At 41.3% G+C, this 18,644-nt stretch overlaps 1 protein-coding gene across 4 annotated transcripts in view; it reads left to right on the top strand.

Moving 5' to 3' along the window:
* Positions 1-17,198, top strand: part of myo5b (myosin VB) — a 50,782-nt gene extending 33,584 nt beyond the window's left edge. The window contains exons 23-40 of one of the 4 annotated variants that reach the window (XM_080874724.1): positions 342-435; positions 1,460-1,590; positions 2,302-2,421; positions 2,765-2,899; positions 3,008-3,073; positions 3,190-3,447; positions 4,455-4,549; positions 5,910-5,987; positions 6,643-6,841; positions 6,938-7,031; positions 7,123-7,266; positions 7,670-7,821; positions 7,907-7,996; positions 8,082-8,232; positions 10,518-10,812; positions 11,729-11,903; positions 11,992-12,072; positions 13,310-17,198. In XM_080874724.1, the coding sequence (XP_080730850.1) occupies positions 342-435; positions 1,460-1,590; positions 2,302-2,421; positions 2,765-2,899; positions 3,008-3,073; positions 3,190-3,447; positions 4,455-4,549; positions 5,910-5,987; positions 6,643-6,841; positions 6,938-7,031; positions 7,123-7,266; positions 7,670-7,821; positions 7,907-7,996; positions 8,082-8,232; positions 10,518-10,812; positions 11,729-11,903; positions 11,992-12,072; positions 13,310-13,462 (2,511 nt within the window). In that variant the 3' untranslated portion in view covers positions 13,463-17,198. The remainder of the gene's footprint in view (positions 1-341; positions 436-1,459; positions 1,591-2,301; positions 2,422-2,764; positions 2,900-3,007; positions 3,074-3,189; positions 3,448-4,454; positions 4,550-5,909; positions 5,988-6,642; positions 6,842-6,937; positions 7,032-7,122; positions 7,267-7,669; positions 7,822-7,906; positions 7,997-8,081; positions 8,233-10,517; positions 10,813-11,728; positions 11,904-11,991; positions 12,073-13,309) is intronic. The other 3 variants (XM_080874725.1, XM_080874726.1, XM_080874727.1) reach the window with 3 other exon arrangements.
* The last annotated feature ends 1,446 nt before the right edge of the window (positions 17,199-18,644 follow it).

Here is an 18,644-nt window from a genome sequence, read left to right as displayed (position 1 = left end):
AAGAAAATGTCCTGCAGTGAAAGTCAAATTATATGAATATGATCAGAAAATATTACTTCGAGTATTAAAAGTAAAAGTATTCACTGCAGAAATGTTTCCTCGGTGGGATTTCAGTGTGCTCGCTGTTCCAGCTTTGACTCATCAGAGGTGTTTAAACTGATTCAGTGTTACTGTTGTAAAACCGGCACACAGCGACGTGTGTGTGTGTGTGTGTGTGTGTGTGTGTGTGTGTGTGTGTGTGTGTGTGTGTGTGTGTGTGTGTGTGTGTGTGTGTGTGTGTGTGTGTGTGTGTGTGTGTGTGTGTGTGTGTGTGTGTGTGTGTGTGTGTGTGTGTGTTTCAGAGGGTGGATGAGCTGGAGAGAGAAAACTCCCTGCTGAAGAGCGAGAAGGAGGAAATGAACCGACGCATCCTGCAGCACTCAAAGAGCACAGAAGGTAGGTTACCTGGAAAACACACCTGGATTAAGATGTGTGCGAGCATACGTGCAAGCGACACACTCACACAAGAGTCTCTCTGTCTGCAACAGGAAACACGAGTCAGACCGAGTGAGTCACTTTTCCTCTGTGACTGTCTTTAAGCTGAGAACAATGATTTATTGATGCCTTCCTGCAGGCTTGCTTCTCAGTGGCCAATGGAAACAGGAAGTAGGAACGAAGGTGAATTCAGTCAGAAAGTCCGACTGGAAGCAGAATAAAATCGAAAAGTTTCAGAGACTAAAAGATGACTATAACACACACACACACACAACTTGCCTTGTAAGTCTTAGTGAGGACATCTAATTGACAAAAATTCTTTCCCTAACCATCAAAAAATGAATGACTAACCCAGGTTATGGTTAGCCTAAACTTAACTGTAACCCTGAGACTAAAACCACATTTTGAGTCTCAAAAATGCCCGACACGACAAGTATAGTAACAGTCAAATTTTTGGTCCTCACAAAGATGTATAATTACACACACACACACACACACTTCAATCAAACAGTCTTCACAGTTTATTTCCATTCGTACTTTCACTAAATGAGTTCTTTCAGCCTGGTGGCAGCGAGCAGTGCAGGAAAAACAAACCAGACTGGAGACGCATCAAATTTATTTACTTAGTTATTTAGTTTTGTTTGTTTTTATCCAAGTGGAGCGATTACTGCTGAAACCACAGGAAGCTCTACAGCTCAGCGTGTTCTCGTGATGGACCTGCTGTGTCCTGGTGATGGACTTTTCCTTCCTGGTTTTAAATGGAAAGTGTTTAAGTGCATCTTCTTATGGAGCATTTATAGAACTTAAAGCAAGCACAATTAGAACATTCAGTTACAGTTCAGAGCTTTATCATCGATGTCAATTTAGCACCTTCATGTTTGGGAACTTTTTTTTTAGCTTCTTTTGAAGTGAAGCAGGCTGTGAAGAGTTTACAGCTTTACTCACTGAAAGCTGCCGTTCATTGATGGATGTGTGTGTGTTTCAGAGGAAGTGAGCAGTGTGTCTCTGCAGTCGGAGCTGGATAAGGAGAGGGAGCGCTACCAGAACCTCCTCAAAGAGTTCTCCAGGCTGGAGCAGAGATATGACAACCTGAAGGAGGAGATGTCGCTCAACAAGGTGACCTCCTGACCTCAGAGAGACGTCATCACAAACACACTCACACACTGACGTTTATATTTGGAGGGCAACAATGAACTCCAGGTCATGGTGCAGTCCTTTAGTCATTCTCTGGTTTAGAGTTCTGAATTAGGAGAAGTGAAAAAAGGCTGATATTTCACAGTTCTTCCGAGTGTGTTTGAAGCAGAGAGCTGGATGTTGTTCAGTTCGGTGCTCACATCTGTGGAGATCTAACTGATCATATTCAGTTTTTGTTTCATTCAGAAAAATATCCTGGGACCTAAAGGCTTCATGAGAACACTCTAATAACACCATTATGAAAAGAAAAAATATTTTGTTAAGTAAAAGTGTTAAATTGCAATGAGAACACTGTAAGGTTGATCCCTGCACAGATGTAGTGGATAAACGAATCAAGGTGTCCTTTGCAGTCTGATCTTATCAGTAAGAAAACTGTTAGTACCAGAAGGATGAAGGCATCGGGAAAGGTTAGAGTTGAAACAGACTTAAAAACCTACAGCTCTACGACACAATCGTCACAGCATCTGAACTCAGATGTTCACAGAATTTTTATATCTGAGAACTTCTGAAGTTTTCTAAAAGTTTATGGTTTATTCTAGTTTTTCTTCCTAGACCTTCAGTCTATATTTTCCCCTTTTATATCAGCGACTTTAGTACATCTGTGGTGACTTTCTTCCTCCTGTCATCCTGCAGTTCCAGCCTGGCCACACGAGGAATCCGTCCAATCAGAGCAGCCTGGAGTCGGACTCTAATTACCCGTCTGTCTCCACCTCAGAGATTGGAGACACCGAGGACTCCATTCAGCTGGTGGACGTGAGTCAGTTTGTACTTTGTCTGCACAGAGCAGGCATCAGATCACACAAGTAAAGAGCCAGAGAAGGAAAAATAGAGGGCGTTCAACACAGTGACGTTTAACTAACAGGATTTAAATCAGTAATGATGTGGGTGAAGTGTGATTATAGATTCTCCAGAAGTGCATGCAAGTTTGTTCAAACGTGTTGCTGCAGGATATCCAGTTATTCTTTTAAGCTGATGTGATCTGAATGAAAGAAAAACATTGGTTTTAAATCTGAGTCACTTCATGAAGAGTACAATTGGATGATTCAGTGTTCAGAGATGTGTGTTAAATGCTAGCTCTGATCATGCTGGTCTGCAGGAGATGGGGATAGACAAGGCCGCTATGGATATTAGTCTATTCATGAAGCTGCAGAAGAGAGTCCGAGAGCTGGAGCAGGAGAGGAAGAAACTGCAGCTCACAGTGGAGAAGATGGAGGAGCTGGCCAAGCGAAAGGTGACTGAGCAAGGATTTATCAGAGGGGCTCGGCTGTTTCCTCTGAGTTTTTATCTGCAGGAAATGAATCAGGTTCTGATATTTTTCTTTGTGCTTCCTTCATTTTAGGGCTCTCAGTCAAGGCCCTCCACTTCTGAGCAGGAGACGGCTGATCTGGCCTACAATAATCTCAAGGTACAAAACTGAAACCATTTCATGGCATCAGGACTTCTTCTCTGTCCTTTCAGATGAAGCTAGTGTGTAACAAATCAACATCTAAAACTTAAACGGTGAACTTTGTGTCTCTGCAGAGGCAAGAGCTGGAATCAGAGAACAAGAAACTGAAGAACGACTTGAATGAGCTGAGGAAGACGGTCGCTGAGCGAGCCTCACAGAACAGCTCATCCAATGAGCTACAGGACAGCTACAACCTGCTGCTGAGCCAGCTTAAATCAGCCAATGAGGAGTTGGATGCTCGCAAGGAGGAAGTCCTCATCCTCAGGACGCAGATTGTGAGCGCGGCCCAGCTGCAGGAGAAGAACGAGAATATCCTGAGCCTGAACACAACGGTATCGCATTAACAAAGTTCTAATCCTTATGAGGAGGCCAGATTTGTATTTGTTATTCATCATGCTACCCCACACACTATAGGTGGAGCAAAGCTTCACGTGTTCTCTCTGGTAAAACACATTATCAGTGTAGAAGCTCAGCTTTGTGTTGGCAGCGTGTCTGCATGTCTAGAAAAGTGAAATAAGCTTTGGCTGCGAGGTCAGTTTAAGCATTTTAAAAGGCAGCCAAGACAATTTCTTTCTGTGGTGTTTCTGTTTGTGATTACAGCTCTCATACACGGTCATCTCTTGTCAAAGAATACGATTTTTGTGACAGAAGGTTCTTTTAAAGGAAACTATCATTATCTTTATTATTACTATTACAACAAAGACAAACCTTGTGGTTTGCCCTTAGGTAGTAATAGAAGAGGATTTTCAGCTTCACAGAGGTGGAAATCTGCTTATTTCCTCCTTGTTCAAAAGTAATGAGGTCACTGCAAAGTGATGCAATATTGAATCATTTGATATTTAACTCATATTGCACAGCGGTGTACTCACTGCCACTGTTCGACCTACTTCCACATACAGACATGAGTATAAACAGGCTTTGCGGCCTCAAGGTTCGATGGGAAGCGCTGTCCAGCCCGATTCCAACAGAAAATGGAGTTTCAGCTCAAAGGGGGGATTTTAAGACTTTTATTTATGAAGTGAGGTTATGTTATAATATTACCGATCATTAGGCTCAGTAACAGTTGGCTCAGTGATTGAAAATGTGAACACTTCCCACGAGGCTGCAGCAACGGGCTGGATTCTGCTTTAGACATTTTTCTTGATGAAGTCTTTCACCTGCTGCCACTGCTTTCAGATGAACGCACAGTCTGCAGTGCAGTGGATGAGTCAGAGGGCTGAGGATGTATATGAATTTATCGTGTTCATGTGTCAACTGTCTGTGTGTTAGAGTGATATTAAAATGAGGTCAGTGAGCTGTTGTTTTGGTGATGTGACATGCTCTTTCTGTGTCTGAGCAGGAAACTGATTCTACTCCTGTGGTGAACAACAGCAAAGAGCCTGTGGACAAAGAGGAGGCGCTCAAAGCTTACCATGGACTGTGTGAGTCCAAAAAGTAAGTGACTAAAGAACCGAAACCAGCCAGCTTTACCACAGTGAGGTATTTGGGCAGAAGAGATCCTCCATACAGGTCACGTCAGCTGATCTCCTCTTTAGTTGTTGACACAAAAGGCTTTGAATGCACTCTTTGTACTTTGCTCTGGCTGTTCTCAAGTATTTGATTAAAAAATCCTTCTTTTCTTCTCTAATGAATGATCCTGCTAATTGAAACTTTCTGAGACTTTAAATCAGATTTCAGAGCGACAGATTGCCGGACACGAGGACTGTCTGTCGCAGACTTCGTGTCATTCACTTCTGTCAGCTGCGCTGAAGCTTCAACAGATCACATTTCTGTTTCCTTCACACATTTTCAGTCTCTACTCATTTTTAATGTCCAGTTTGAGAGTCTCACAAGACTTTGAGGCTTTTCCCAAACCTACATAACGATCAGCGGGTAGCTCCTTACCTCTGAACACAGAAACAAAACCACAAAACAGAAACAAACAAAAGAAGACAACAAACAAAATAACCAACAGCTGGTTTAAATCCGGCTCCTTCTGCACATCTGGGCCACATCCAGCTCCCCTGCTGTCTCTAGAAGGACGGTTGTTCTGACAACTTGAAATTTCACAAACTCCGAGAAAACAAAACTGATCTGACTTCATGTCGAGCATGATCACTGCTGATCTGAGCTCTTCTATGGAAGTTGGTTCCATTGAAGAGGAAAACTGTTAAATACTCTAGCAACAACAAGTAAGCCTGCAGTGTGAGAGCGAGGTGCTCTAATGGTACTACAAGGTCATTAAGATAAGATGGGGCCTGATTATTTAAAACCTTGTATGTGAGCAATATTGAGTTTTGGATTAAACAGGGAGCCAATGAGGGGAAGCCAATATAGGAGAAATGTAGCTTCAGAAGACATCATAGACACTCCTGAACCAGCACCGTCTCACTGCACTTCATCTCGCTTAGTCACATCAAATCTGTTCAGTTGTGTTTCTAGAAATGAATTTCCCCATTTTTGATTTCAGTCTTTGGTCTGATATCTCCTCGTGTGCACGTGTTACATTTTCAAAGTGCAAAAAAACCCCAAAATCAGTCCCACAGAAGTGATTGTGATTTGGGTTAAAATAAAACACCTTTGTGCCGTTCCTTTTTCATAGGACCCACCAAAACACAGGGCTGTGATCATCACAAATAACGAGTGTAGCTCTAACAGTGTTTTAGTGGCAGCAGCTGAAGTTGTGGTTTTTCTCTTGTTTATGTAGCGACTAACCTTTCTGCTGCTCTCCCTCCTCTCTGTTCGCTGCGTTGCTCCTCACATGCTGCTTTTATCTGCTTCTCTGTGTCCTCTGCCTGCTGCTGCTGGACACCAGTAACCATCAGGACTGGTGTTACCTGAATGAAGATGGAGAGCTGGGCTTGGCTTACCAGGGCCTCAAACAAGTGGCCAGGTTTCTGTTTGCTCATTTCCTCTGCTTCCTTTCATTTCAAAAAAATCATCTCTGTAATGTTCTGGACCTCAGTCTGTTCGTGAAGGGCCGCTTCTACACCCAGTGTGTGAAATATGAGGATGCTCTCAGCTCCTAAGTAAAATCCGCCATGTGAACTCAATCTGGATTTGAAGTTTGTTTATGAGCCCAGAAAGCAGCTGTGATGGTTCAGCTTAAGGCGACGATTATCCTCAATATTCTCTTTATATGTTTGAGAGTTGCTGATGAATCATATGCAGTTTAATATTTATGCAGCCTGAAGAAGAGGACACCATTAATTTAAAATACACAAACATCAGTATTAACTCAGTGAGTCACACATTCACGTGTCAGTGCTGACTCAGCAACTTTTAGAGCAAAAATCATAAAATTATTACTTCTAAAATAAAACAAACAAAGTAAACCTTCATCATGAACCTTCAGTGTGATGTTACTTCATGGGAAGGTTAATGAAAATGTGTCTTAGCCCTCAGAGGATGTTTCACACATTGGCTGTATCACCACTGATCTGTCTGTGCGGTGTTTTGCTGTGTTTTTGTTTGTTTTTTTGTTTGTTTTGGTGTTTTGTTGTTTTCGGTGTCTGTCAGTAACACTCTGGTCCTCCCGGTCCTGCCAGGCTGCTGGAGGCTCAGCTGCAGACTCAGTCCAGGCAGCACAAAGACGAGCTGGAGGCCCTTCACACTCAGATCGAGCTGCTGAAGGGTGACATCGAGGATAAGCAGGAAAAGCTCAGCTACATGATGTCTCTGTCTCCAGAGGCTCAGGTGGAGTACAGCGTCCAGCAGGAGATCACGCGGCTCACCAATGACAACCTGGTGAGCAATACTGCAGCAGCCGCTGCTGCCGGACTCCCTTCCTGATTCCTGTTTTCTGTTTTCCGTTTTCTGACGCTGCTCTGTGTCTTCCTGCAGGATCTCAAAGAGCTGGTGGAGAAGCTGGAGAAGAACGAGAGGAAGCTGAAGAAGCAGCTCAAGATCTACATGAAGAAGGTCCAGGAGCTGGAAGGTAACAGGAGAACAGGAAGCTGCTCTGTAGAGCTGCACCTGATGGTCAGAGGCTAAGTGTGTGTGTGTGTGTCCATGTGTCTGTTTTTCAGCTGCTCAAGCAGCAGCTCAGAGCAGCAGGTCCAAACCTGAGCTGATACGCCAGGTGACCGTCCAGAGGAAGGAGAAGGACTTTGAGGGGATGCTGGAGTACAACAAGGAGAACGAGGCGCTGCTGGTCAAGACCCTGATCAATGGTAAGAACATCGCCCCAGCTTCATGTGGTTTTTCTATCTTACATGAGGTTTCATATTGTGGGTGAGGTATTCCCATCCACCTCAGACTGCGTTTGTTCAAACCGCATGCTGGATAAGATTTCTCCCACAGCTTTCAGAAGTTAGAACGGAAGCTCTGAACAAATATTCTAACTTAAATATTTATTAAATCGGGCATTTGGTAGTTAGAAAAAGCAACACAAAAAGCTGTCTGGTTTCCAGCTGTTTCTGTAGCTCCCCAACGTCCCTCACAGTGACGGCTTTACTGTCACTAAAGTTGAGCTGGAGGTGAAGTTGAAAATATGTGATGACAAGACGAACAGCAGGATGCATGTCCTCAGGATAATAAAACCAGAGTTGTTTCACCCATTGCATGTGATTTCAGACATCCGCCCCAACAACGTGTCTGGTACGGTGCCCTGTCTGCCAGCTTACATCCTCTTCATGTGCATCCGCCACGCTGACTACATCAATGATGACCAGAAGGTGGAGTCTCTGCTTACCTCCACCATCAACGCAATCAAGAAGGTCCTCAAGGTTGGTGCTACTGCACACACAGCCCACCTGTCTGATTCCACACACAGGTTCTTTTATTTTGAAAGTCCTTTTATTCATTCTGCAGAAGAACAACGATGACTTTGAGATGACATCCTTCTGGTTGGCCAACACCAGCCGACTGCTTCACTGTCTGAAGCAATACAGCGGTGAGGAGGTGAGGACCTGATCAATATCTGTAATGAATGAGCAGACAGAAGCAGCGATTAACCACTCTCACATCCTGACATCTTCTTCATCAGGCATTTATGACACAGAACACGTCCAAACAGAACGAGCACTGTCTGAAGAACTTTGACCTGGCTGAGTACAGACAGGTGTTGAGCGATCTCTCCATCCAGATCTACCAGCAACTCATCAAAGTGGCAGAAGGCATCATTCAACCCATGATCGGTGAGTTTGCCTGAAACACCAAAAAGGAGAATTTTATGGTTTGATGCATTTAATTGCAAGATGCATAAATGCACATGATGCATTGGTTATATTTTGCTTAAAGAAATATTTATGTGGTTTTCTAATTGGTGCCTCTCGTTCAGCTTGGTGTGTTATTTCAGCATAGTTAAAAATAAAGAGCTCGGGACCTTATAGAAAACTTTGCAAAGCTCCTCTCTTGCTGGATGGTCAAATGTCCTGGACAATATGAGTTGCATTCATCAGTCAGATTTCTAGAAGGATAAATATCCAGCCAGTAGAAAGAGATTAGAAACTGTTCGAGATATGGCCTTTCTCCTGTTGCAGCAGATTCATTTACAAAATTCTTGAAGAGTTATTTCACATTTTTCTACTACATGTTTGGGGTGTTTAACCTGTCTGTGAGAATTTTAATCTTTAATCTGAAAACCCTGCGTTTGTTTTCTTTAAGGATGTGGAAGCTAGTAATATATTGTTTGACCTTTTTTTTCTTTCACCAGGGTTGTAAAATTGTGCACGTTTAAAAGGGAAAATTGCATTTTAATTTCTGCGTGAGTCGTTGACAAAATGAAAACATGCTGGACTTTGCTGACTGTGTGTTCAGGTGATGTAACTCTGTTCCTTGAGAAAGTCAGCTGCTTGACATACCGACAGAAGTGGGTATAGAGTCATTTGTGGGGAAAGAGGTACTTTCCTCCCGAGTCCCTTTATGAGAAACACAAACATGTTTGTGCTGAAAACAGCTGACAAAACCATCCGTTAGTGTGTTTAAACCAGATGGACAGAAGTCTGGTGGTAAATGAAAAAGAAGTGAAAATAAAGACTTCTGGAGCCAACAGGATAAAATGATGACAAGGACAGCTGTGTCATTAAGCCTCATCTCTGTTGTTAAATATGAAAAACTCAGTGACTTAACCACAACCCGAATCTGCAGACATCACTTTCAGTCTTCTAAAACATGCAGCGTGTCAGTGAGTGGCTGTCAAAGATGTTTGGCTTTCACAGATCATTGCTCTCTGTTGCAGTGACATTTTAGATATGAGCCACACTAGTAGCTGCTGTTTCATCTGCTGTCAGCCAAAACATTAATGCAAAGGTTGATAGTGCAACCAAACCGAATTCTGTCCAAGGAAACATTTCTGTGTTCTCAATTCAGAGCTGAACTACTTATTTTAACTCACTGCTGTAACCGCATCATCAAAGGAGCTGAGGGCCGCCCAAGAAGTCCTGTTACAATTATACAGAAAAATAAAATGGGGTTTACCGTCCAGCAAAACCATCATTGTGTAATGAGAGCAGCACGAAACGGAACCGAAGCATTATTTAGATGCTAAACTAAATGATAAATGCGGTCATTTGTAGTGTTTGGTCAAGTGTCATAACATGAGGAAGAAGCAGGTTATCACAACAACCCCATGGTGAAATCTTCTAGTCCCACTCTTCTCCTGTTTTGTGTTGGTTTGAGTTTTCGTTGAGTTTGGGGAATTTTTTTCAGAAACTACGTCACTCTGAGGTAGCAGCTGACTCATTTCGTCCCCATATGAGTCATTATGTGACTTTCTGCTATTGGACTGTGCACAGTGGTTACCACAGCAACCACAGAGCTGTGGTCAGTGTGAACTTCATCGTTATTAAAGGTATTTTTATCTACCAGAAGTCTTTAAGTCGAACAGAGTAAAGGCAGGCTAAAAAAATCCCCTCAGAGCTGCAGGACGGTTATCAGTGGACAGATGAGTTAGGGTCAAATCGAAGACTAAACCTAAGACACGGTCCAGAGCTTGAAGAAAGATGAGTTTTGAAGGGTTTTTTTTTTTTTTTTTTGGCGAATGCATACCCTCCACCAAAGCAAAAGAGTCTCTGAGCTGCTGCAGGAATTCAACCACAATCAGCTGGATGTTCTTGGAGTGAGCAAAGTAAAACTGAATTGAAGTAGCTAACAGCAAACATGGATTCATGGTTTAGATCAAAGTGAGCAACTTCGGCAGCAAAGTGCTGCTCAAGACTGCCTCAACATACCTGGAGCTGCAACCTCATTGAAGATCTGAAAACTCTGGAGTCTAAATGGAGAAAAGCCAAAACCACAAAGTGACTGGAGAACAAAACAACAAGCGTTGGAGGAACTAAGTCTGTATAGCACCATCCTGTGTGTTTTTCTAGATCATTTTGTTGCTGTGTAACTGGTGTAGGTCTGTACCTTCCCATCTGTTCTATAAACGTTCTTCTTTGTATGTCTGAACTCCTTTTCTGGTTTCTGTTTTGCCATCCAGTGTCGGCCATGTTGGAGAGCGAGAGCATCCCCAGCCTGGCAGGCGTGAAGCCGATGGGCTACAGGAACCGTTCGTCCAGCATGGACATGGACGCCGACGGCCCCACCAGCTACACCCTGCAGGCCCTGATCAAGCAGCTGGGGCAGTTCCACAACATCATGCGAGACCACGGTCTGGACCCTGAGATCATAGGTCAGGCGGTCCGGCAGCTCTTCCACTGCATCAACGCTGTTACCCTTAACAACCTGTTGCTGCGCAAGGACGTCTGCTCCTGGAGCACCGGCATGCAGCTCAGGTACTAAACCTGCAGCCGACACCCACAAGCTCAACTTTATAGTTTGTACTCCATTACAATGCAAAACAAATTTACTAAAATCTGTGAACTATGTACCATATATATTTTATAATTTTGTCTTTATACTTTATATTGCAGGTATTTCATTGAATTAGAATCCAGTGAAAATTTCTTTGCAAGTTAAATGAACTAAAGAAAAACGTCAGTGAGCTCAGTTCGTCTTTGAAGTTCTTCCCTCGTTAGTTACAAGTTCTAGAGAGGAATGGTGCAGATAGCTTCAGCTGTGGTTAATGACTCATTTTTATCAACAAACCTAACAATAATCCCAAACAGGTCACAAGTTAACTCACAGCTCGCTGAGCTCAGCCAGCTGTTCCATCACTACAGGCTGCCCTTTTTGGCTTTTTCATGCAGTACACAAAAACACATCACCTCAATCCAACATGACTGTCAGTTGAATAGAAAGGCTGGAATAGAACATCATCAAGTTTATGATGATTTTCTATTCTATTCATATCATGAAAGCTTAAATTGAGTTTTAGGTTGCGCTCTGTCCAAAATAATAATTTAAAAAACTTAAGAAGTGAAATTATTACAATAATAATCTGGATTTTTCTGGGGCGACAAGAAAGAACAAGAAATCAAAGAAGCACTGGTAGAAGAAGAGCATTGACCATAACTTGTTACATAATGTGCTGGTTTGTTGTTAGTGTTCAGATTCAGGAGAAAGATCGCACAGAGAGATGGAGGTTGGCTTTAACGTCACATCGCCAAAACCTTGTATGCCTGAACTCTGTGGGTCTCCCATCAACCCCAACCCTCACTTTGAAGTGTGTGTGTGTGTGTGTGTGTGTGTGTGTGTGTGTGTGTGTGTGTGTGTGTGTGTGTGTGTGTGTGTGTGTGTGTGTACACACAGGTACAACACCAGTCAGTTGGAGGAGTGGCTCAGAGGAAATAACTTGTATCAGAGTAAAGCTGCAGCTACTCTGGAGCCGATCATTCAGGCTGCACAGCTGCTGCAGGTCAAGAAGAAAACGTCGCAGGACGCCGAGGCCATCTGTGCGCTGTGCACCGCGCTCACCATGCAGCAGGTACGCTCAGCTCATCTGAACCCGAGCAGGCGATCGATAACACTCCCGATCAGATAATGACAGGATGTTAACCTGCTGTCTCCTGCAGATCGTGAAAATCCTGAACCTCTACACGCCTCTGAACGAGTTTGAAGAACGAGTCACTGTGTCCTTCATCAGAAACATTCAGGTGTGAATCACACAGACGGTTTAGCTGCTTATACCTCTACCAAACACCAGAGGGAGGATTCCTCTGGGACATGAAAAGAACAAATGTAAAATTTTGAAGCATAAAAGGTGGAATCTGAATGTCAGATCCGTTTACAGATGTGATGTTAGAAAATTTAACACCTCATGCTGCTGGTGCCAAATCTGAAGATCTGAACCAATCAGGTCATTTAAAAACAGAACTGCAGAATTATTTTTGCTTCTGTGCTTCTTATTCTGCTTTGGAAATAGTTCACTTTGGTAGAAAACAGAAGTAAAAGCAGAGGTGCTCATACAGAGCCTTTTTTTTTTTTTTTAAAACACCACCAAAGTGTCTCTTTAACTTTGTACTGCCCACATCCAATGTAGATATTTGGGAAAACCCTGCATTGCTAAACAAAACCAGGAGCTCCCAGCAGTTTTCAGGAAAATCTGATATCTTACACGAATCCTATAAAATGCCCACGGTCGGTCTGATGAGGCAAGTGTAAACATACGTAACATACATACATGCGTAAACATATCCAATAATGTAAATTCTGCGAAAAACCATGTTGCTGTCTTCGGATAAACTGAAACTGTTTGGCGTTAAGAGCAAATTTAACCTCCTAGGACCGGGCGTCCACATACGTGGACTGCACATTTTGGGTTGTCTAGACCAAAATACTAAATCTTGCTCCACAAGGTCCTGATATCCACTTATGAGGACATTATACTGCCACTGTTCTATCTCATTTTTCTCAGAAACAAAAATCTGGTAAAAATAAATAAATAAATAAATCTGGTAATTCTTTGTTTTTACTTTCATCAGGTCCCAATCAGCCAAAATGACAAAGAGAAATTAAAAATCATGCCATGAAAGAGTTCGGGTCTTAGGAGGTTAAAGGTTGCACAACTATAAACAGCTGAATTGCTTTCAGCTGCCTTGGTTCTACTGCTGCCGGTAACACGGCAGTAGTAGAACAAAGTTCGTGAATCCAGGTCACAAACTGTCCTGGAGCAGGAAAGTAAGCAGGAGCCACGGCCTCCAGAAACTAGAAGGTTTCTGTTTGTCTGCATTCAGTCATTTCAGCTGTGTGCAACATTACACAGCAAAAGCATGAAATATAAACGGGTTTCTGATGTCTGTTCTTTTTGGGTTTTTTGTATGAATACTTTGCCTCTACGGGACCAGTGATGTCAGCCTCATGTTTGACTTCTCTCTGTCTCTGTGTGTCCAGAATCGCCTTCAGGAGAGGAATGACCCTCCTCAGCTTCTTTTGGATACCAAACACACTTTCCCGGTCCTCTTCCCTTACTCGCCGTCTGCCCTCAGCCTGGAGATGCTGCACATTCCTGCCTCGCTTAACATCGACTTCCTCGTCAGAGTCTGATGACCTGCCAATTAATCTGACTGTTTCCCAGCAGCGTCTGCTGCCTGACACCTCTTATTGATCATTGTTTCTGTCTCCATGTCTTCCTGAGAGCAGCACGTCTGCCTTTCTGCCGAACAAGTTCATCTCCTCACGTCTCTCTGAAGTAAATCCTCCACGTTTCTGAAAAAAACCTGCAGAAGTCCAGTCTGTGGAGTCCACATCACAGTTGTTCTTCTCTGACAGTAAACTGTGCTGCTGTTTGAGTAGATAAAGAAACACAGAATCTAACAGAAGGAGCAGAAAGGTTTGCAGAAGGATGAAGAAGGTCAGGAGGAAGGTTCAGAGGGATCATTTAGACTCAGAAGAAAAACAAGATTTTTTAGATGTGCGTGAAGGTTTCTGAAGATTTAAAACGCAGACAAACATCAGCGACCCGAATAACTGACAATATTCAGCATTTAAAAGTTCAGGCTTAATCAGTCAAAATTGCATGAGATTGGTTGGCTGTGTCAGCAGTAACATGTTGATTTCTGTAGACTCTTTACTTCCTTTGAGCCTTGAAGGTTGTGGGTCGTATTTATTTATTTAGTTATTCAGTAGCATTAAAAGGCTGATTATCTGCTTCTGTACTGATATAACGACACCTTTAAACACTAAAATTACACTAAACTAAAACTAAGCTGTTAACAGTTATTTAATCTCATATTTGCTCCTGCTCCTCCAGTCATGTGTCATCATGTGACTCTCAGCTGCTCCTAATACACAGTCAGCTGTGGAGGATCCCAAACGTGTCAGAAGAAAGTATCAGAAGTTATCAGATCTGTCTTCCTGTGATCGTTTGGCCAATTAAAAAAACAAAATGATAAAATAATGCTGCAAACGAAAGCAAATGTTTAAGATGAAACTAACTGCTGGGACACGTCAGGGTTATTCAGGTTGGCTGGTGCAGAGACGTGAATCTTGTTTTTTTTTTTTGCATTTAAAGACAGAAAGATGTTCAAATGTAGACGAATAAATGAAGCGATGAAAATGCGACGGTGTAGTTTTTAATAACAGCTGCTGGCAGTGTGATAGCAGTTAATGAGCTAAAGAGCAGGTAGGTTGTTCTCCCCCTGGCTTCTGGAAAACCTTGTTGTTCACTCAGCTGGTGCAGAGCAGCCTGTAAAATGCAAATCAACACTTTTTCTGATCTCCTCTCAGAGTCTGTGCAGGACTTCCACTTCGTCTCTCTGTAATGTCGTTTATTTCTGTGGGAAGTTATTTTTTTTTACTGTTTCTGTTCTCTCTTTTGCACCACACGTGGAAACACTACTAGGTAAAATACTAAACATGCACAAGATAACACTGCAAACCATCACACCCTCACATTTTTCCTTTTCCTCCAAACCCACGTGCCATTCTACGCTGATGATGTTCTGTTGGATGCCGTTCATCTTCATCTTTTTATGAAGTGCAAATGTAATAAAATGAAGTTTAACATGTGAAGAGTTTCACTGCAAACCTGCTGTGCACAAGTTTAATAATTCAGGTCATTCATAAGACAAAAACCGTAAACTGGATGTTTTTGTGCTGACTTCACACGTAACTGAAGGTTTGGTTTTATTCTGCAGTAAAGCTCTTCAGTTTCAGATGTTTGAGTCTGGATGAAACGGAGTCAATCACTGTAACTCAAAGAATATATTTTGGAATTGAAGTCTTGCTGATGTTCTGTTAGCGTCTTCTTTGTTTATGAAATGAAATTTCTTATTGAAACATTTCTGGCAAAAATATAAACGTTATTTCCACAGTTTAGCTGAAGCTGATGGGAGTTTAACCAAGTTTACACACTTGTAGCTGCTCTGATCATTCAGAGAGCAGAGCCCCTTGTTTCTGCCCCAAAGTCACAGCTGGAGCATGTTTACAGGTGTGTTTGTTGAGGTCTCACTGCTTATAGTGCCAGTCTGAAACTGCTGAAGCATAAATTAAAAACAAAATGTTTGAGAATATGAAACTGCTAAATGCACTTTGTAGGCTTAGGTGTAAACTTCAGTTCAGACTTCAATACTGCAGTCACAGCAATAAGCTCATCACTAAAAATGAAAGTCTGACAGGTTTTTAATGTGCAGAGAACTTTTACAAATTACAAACATTTCAGGGACATTTCTGTTATTTTTAATTTTCAATCAAAATCCAATGAAATGGTGATTAAATGCAAATTTAATCTGGATTATTTCCCCAAACAAGAGACACAAAAGCAGCCTGATGTCAGTTCATTAATCTTTCATGTCTAAAGCAGCCAAAGAAACTTCTCAGTGTGCTGTCTTCAGAGAAAATATTAAAGTAAGAAAAATTCTTTACAAGTGATTCCAAACATCTGAGAGCAGCACATGTCTGCACATACTTGCCTGGTGTCTGATTTCTGAAAAAATGTTTACCTTAAAGTGTTGCAGAAAAGCTACAAACTGGTCAAACAACTGAACCAACACAGAGATTTGAGCATCACAAATGCTTCACCTGATGTGTTCTTCCAAAAATACTTTCTGAATTAGTCAGAATGAAAAACACTGAATATAAAATGAACCTGCAAAGTATAAACATGACTAAAATGAAACCTCATTAATAAACCCGTTCAGTGCATTTAACTTAACTTTATCCTCAAATAACTTATTCTTCAACCTTAAGAATCAAATTTCATCATATTCATCTTCAACAATCACAAAGTTTCTTCAAACTGGAGAAAAATCAAACCCAGTTTTCAAACACAGTCTGACGATGAGGCACTTTGGTGCTCGACACGTCACTGATGTTGAAGGAAAATAAGATTTATCACCCTGAATTAAAACTACAACGTTCTCTAATGTTTCTGATCTCTAAGTGAATAAATACTATAAAAATGTCCCCACAGTCTGCACTGACTGTTGGCAGAGAAGAAGAAGAGCAGCTCTGTGAACGAGGTTTTGGTTTGCTTCCCACAGCAGCTCGCTGTCAGTTGTGCCAGCTGTCGGCCTGCGAGGTCGTCCGTGGTTTACCTGTCGCTCAGGTGGCTCAAAGCTTCACAGGACGCCCACTGATCTGTTTCACACTCTTACACACACAGTGTGACTGCAGGCTTAATAAAACACTGAGTCACTGTCGGGCAAAAGAGTGAATATTTTTAATTAAACAGTCGTATTTAATAAAATATATTCACCATCTTTAGTTTGTTCAGGTTTTATCATAATGACCTAAAACAAAACTAAACAATTGTGCAACAGAATTTAAACTGAATTTTAAAAAACTGGAAACTACCCAAAATAATAATATGCACTTAAAGTTAAATATAAAACTAGAGGAAGTGTCTTTAGTTTTGGTTTCTTCTTCTTTATTTTACAGCTTGACAAAAACCAAATATAATATTATAAAAGCTGGAAAAAAAGCCATTGAAACAAACTCCATCTTGAAACTGCAACAAGAGTTTCAAACCATTTTCCTCTACCTGGAGAACTGAGCCTGCACTTTATTTATCATCAGTTACCTGCAGCTTTTACTGTGACTGTCCCACTGCTGCTTTAACCATTCATTCACTGTGTGTGGAAAGACAAGTCATCATAATCCACACATGTATAATGGACGTGTTAAAATAATAAGCATTTATTTTAACATTTTAAAACCAAGCTTCTTGTGTCAAATCTGACACGTCTGTTCTAAGAGTGCATAACTTACAACAGTCTCCTCAACAAACGCACCAGTTGTGTCCTGTTTAACTTCAGCCGCCCTGAGAACAAGTCCACCAGAGCCTTTGCATTTTTACATGCTGTATTTTTTAGAGCATTTCAAGTTCCTATTCATCAATACAACCGCTCTATCCTAACTTTTTATAATATGTATACATTAAGTCCATAGTAACTACATAAAATTCTAAAAAACGCAATAAACTACAAAGAAAATGAAAATTGTTATTTTTATGTTGTTTTTACAGATTATTTTTGTTACAGAAATTTTGGAGGTTTATCCCTCAAAACAAGTTGCACAAAATTTCCAACCACAGGAAATTTATTTTGAGTGTCTTCATAGTTTCATTTTCGAGATACACTAATTTTTGTAAACTGCAGCAAAAATGAAAATAAATATTATTGTGCACAATTTGCAAAAAATCAGCATGTGCAGCAAAATAAACCATTTCAAACAGTGCAGTTTAAGTTCTGAGCATCAGGAACTACACAGAAAAGCATAGACATCACCCAAAAATAGTTTTGAAGAGTAAAGGTTTATTTCTAATTGTCAAAAATCATTATAGTCACAATAATGAGGTCAAAAGTCTATTGGAAAACTTAACAAATGTGATTTGAGAGTTTAAAGTTATGTACCCCACAGATTATACTGTAGTATGAGGAGACTGGAACATGACACCAGATGAATGGATGGACAGATGGCCTCCTCGCTTAGGAAGGAGGCAGCAGAATGACATTGCTGTGAACTTTGCTTGTGATAATAATTTCATAGACATTTAGAGACATGTGAATCCTGGAGTTAAGAGTTATCTGTGGTTTAAACCTAATGAAGATATTTGTTAAATTCAGGATCAGAGAATTTACTATAAAATTCTGCAAAGAACTAAATGGGAAAAAACACGACTATGAAAGTAATTTACTTTGGGAAATAGCTCAGTGTTGTAGTAAAGAAAAACGGAACATGCAGGAGAAAAATAAACTGATGGAGGTACAGACTAAATTAGATGATCTTTGCCTTGAGGAGGCCAAGGTTGCTTTTTAGATTGAGAGTCAAATGGACTGAGGCAGGTGAAAAAAAATCATCATATTTTAGTAAGCTGGAGAAAAGTAGACATCAGAGAAATGTAATTACAAGCCTACTGATAAATGGGACTGAATGCAAAGATTTCAGAGAGATTGAAGTCTTTACTTTCTATTCCAAGTTGTCCCAGAATATTCAGCTGATGCTGACAGGTTCTGTAATAAGATTTAGTCTCGTGCCGTGTATTGACATATTGACAAACCATTTAAATATTTGTGTGACTCTGAGCTTACAACTGAGGAATTGGATTCAGTGGTCATTAAAATGGCCTTAAACAAGTCTCCAGGGACAGATGGGCTCACTGCTAATTTTTATCAGTTCTTCTGGAAGGACTTAAGAACCTTGCCATTTGGTGCGTTAAAAGGAGCTATAGAAAAGAAAGAACTGATGCCAAGTATGAAACAAGAGTTAATTACACAGATTCTGGTAA

The sequence above is a fragment of the Rhamphochromis sp. 'chilingali' genome (genome assembly GCF_963969265.1).
Source record: "Rhamphochromis sp. 'chilingali' genome assembly, chromosome: 2".
In the NCBI taxonomy this organism is placed as follows: Eukaryota; Metazoa; Chordata; class Actinopteri; order Cichliformes; family Cichlidae; genus Rhamphochromis; species Rhamphochromis sp. 'chilingali'.
This window is presented reverse-complemented; position numbering and strand designations above follow the sequence as displayed.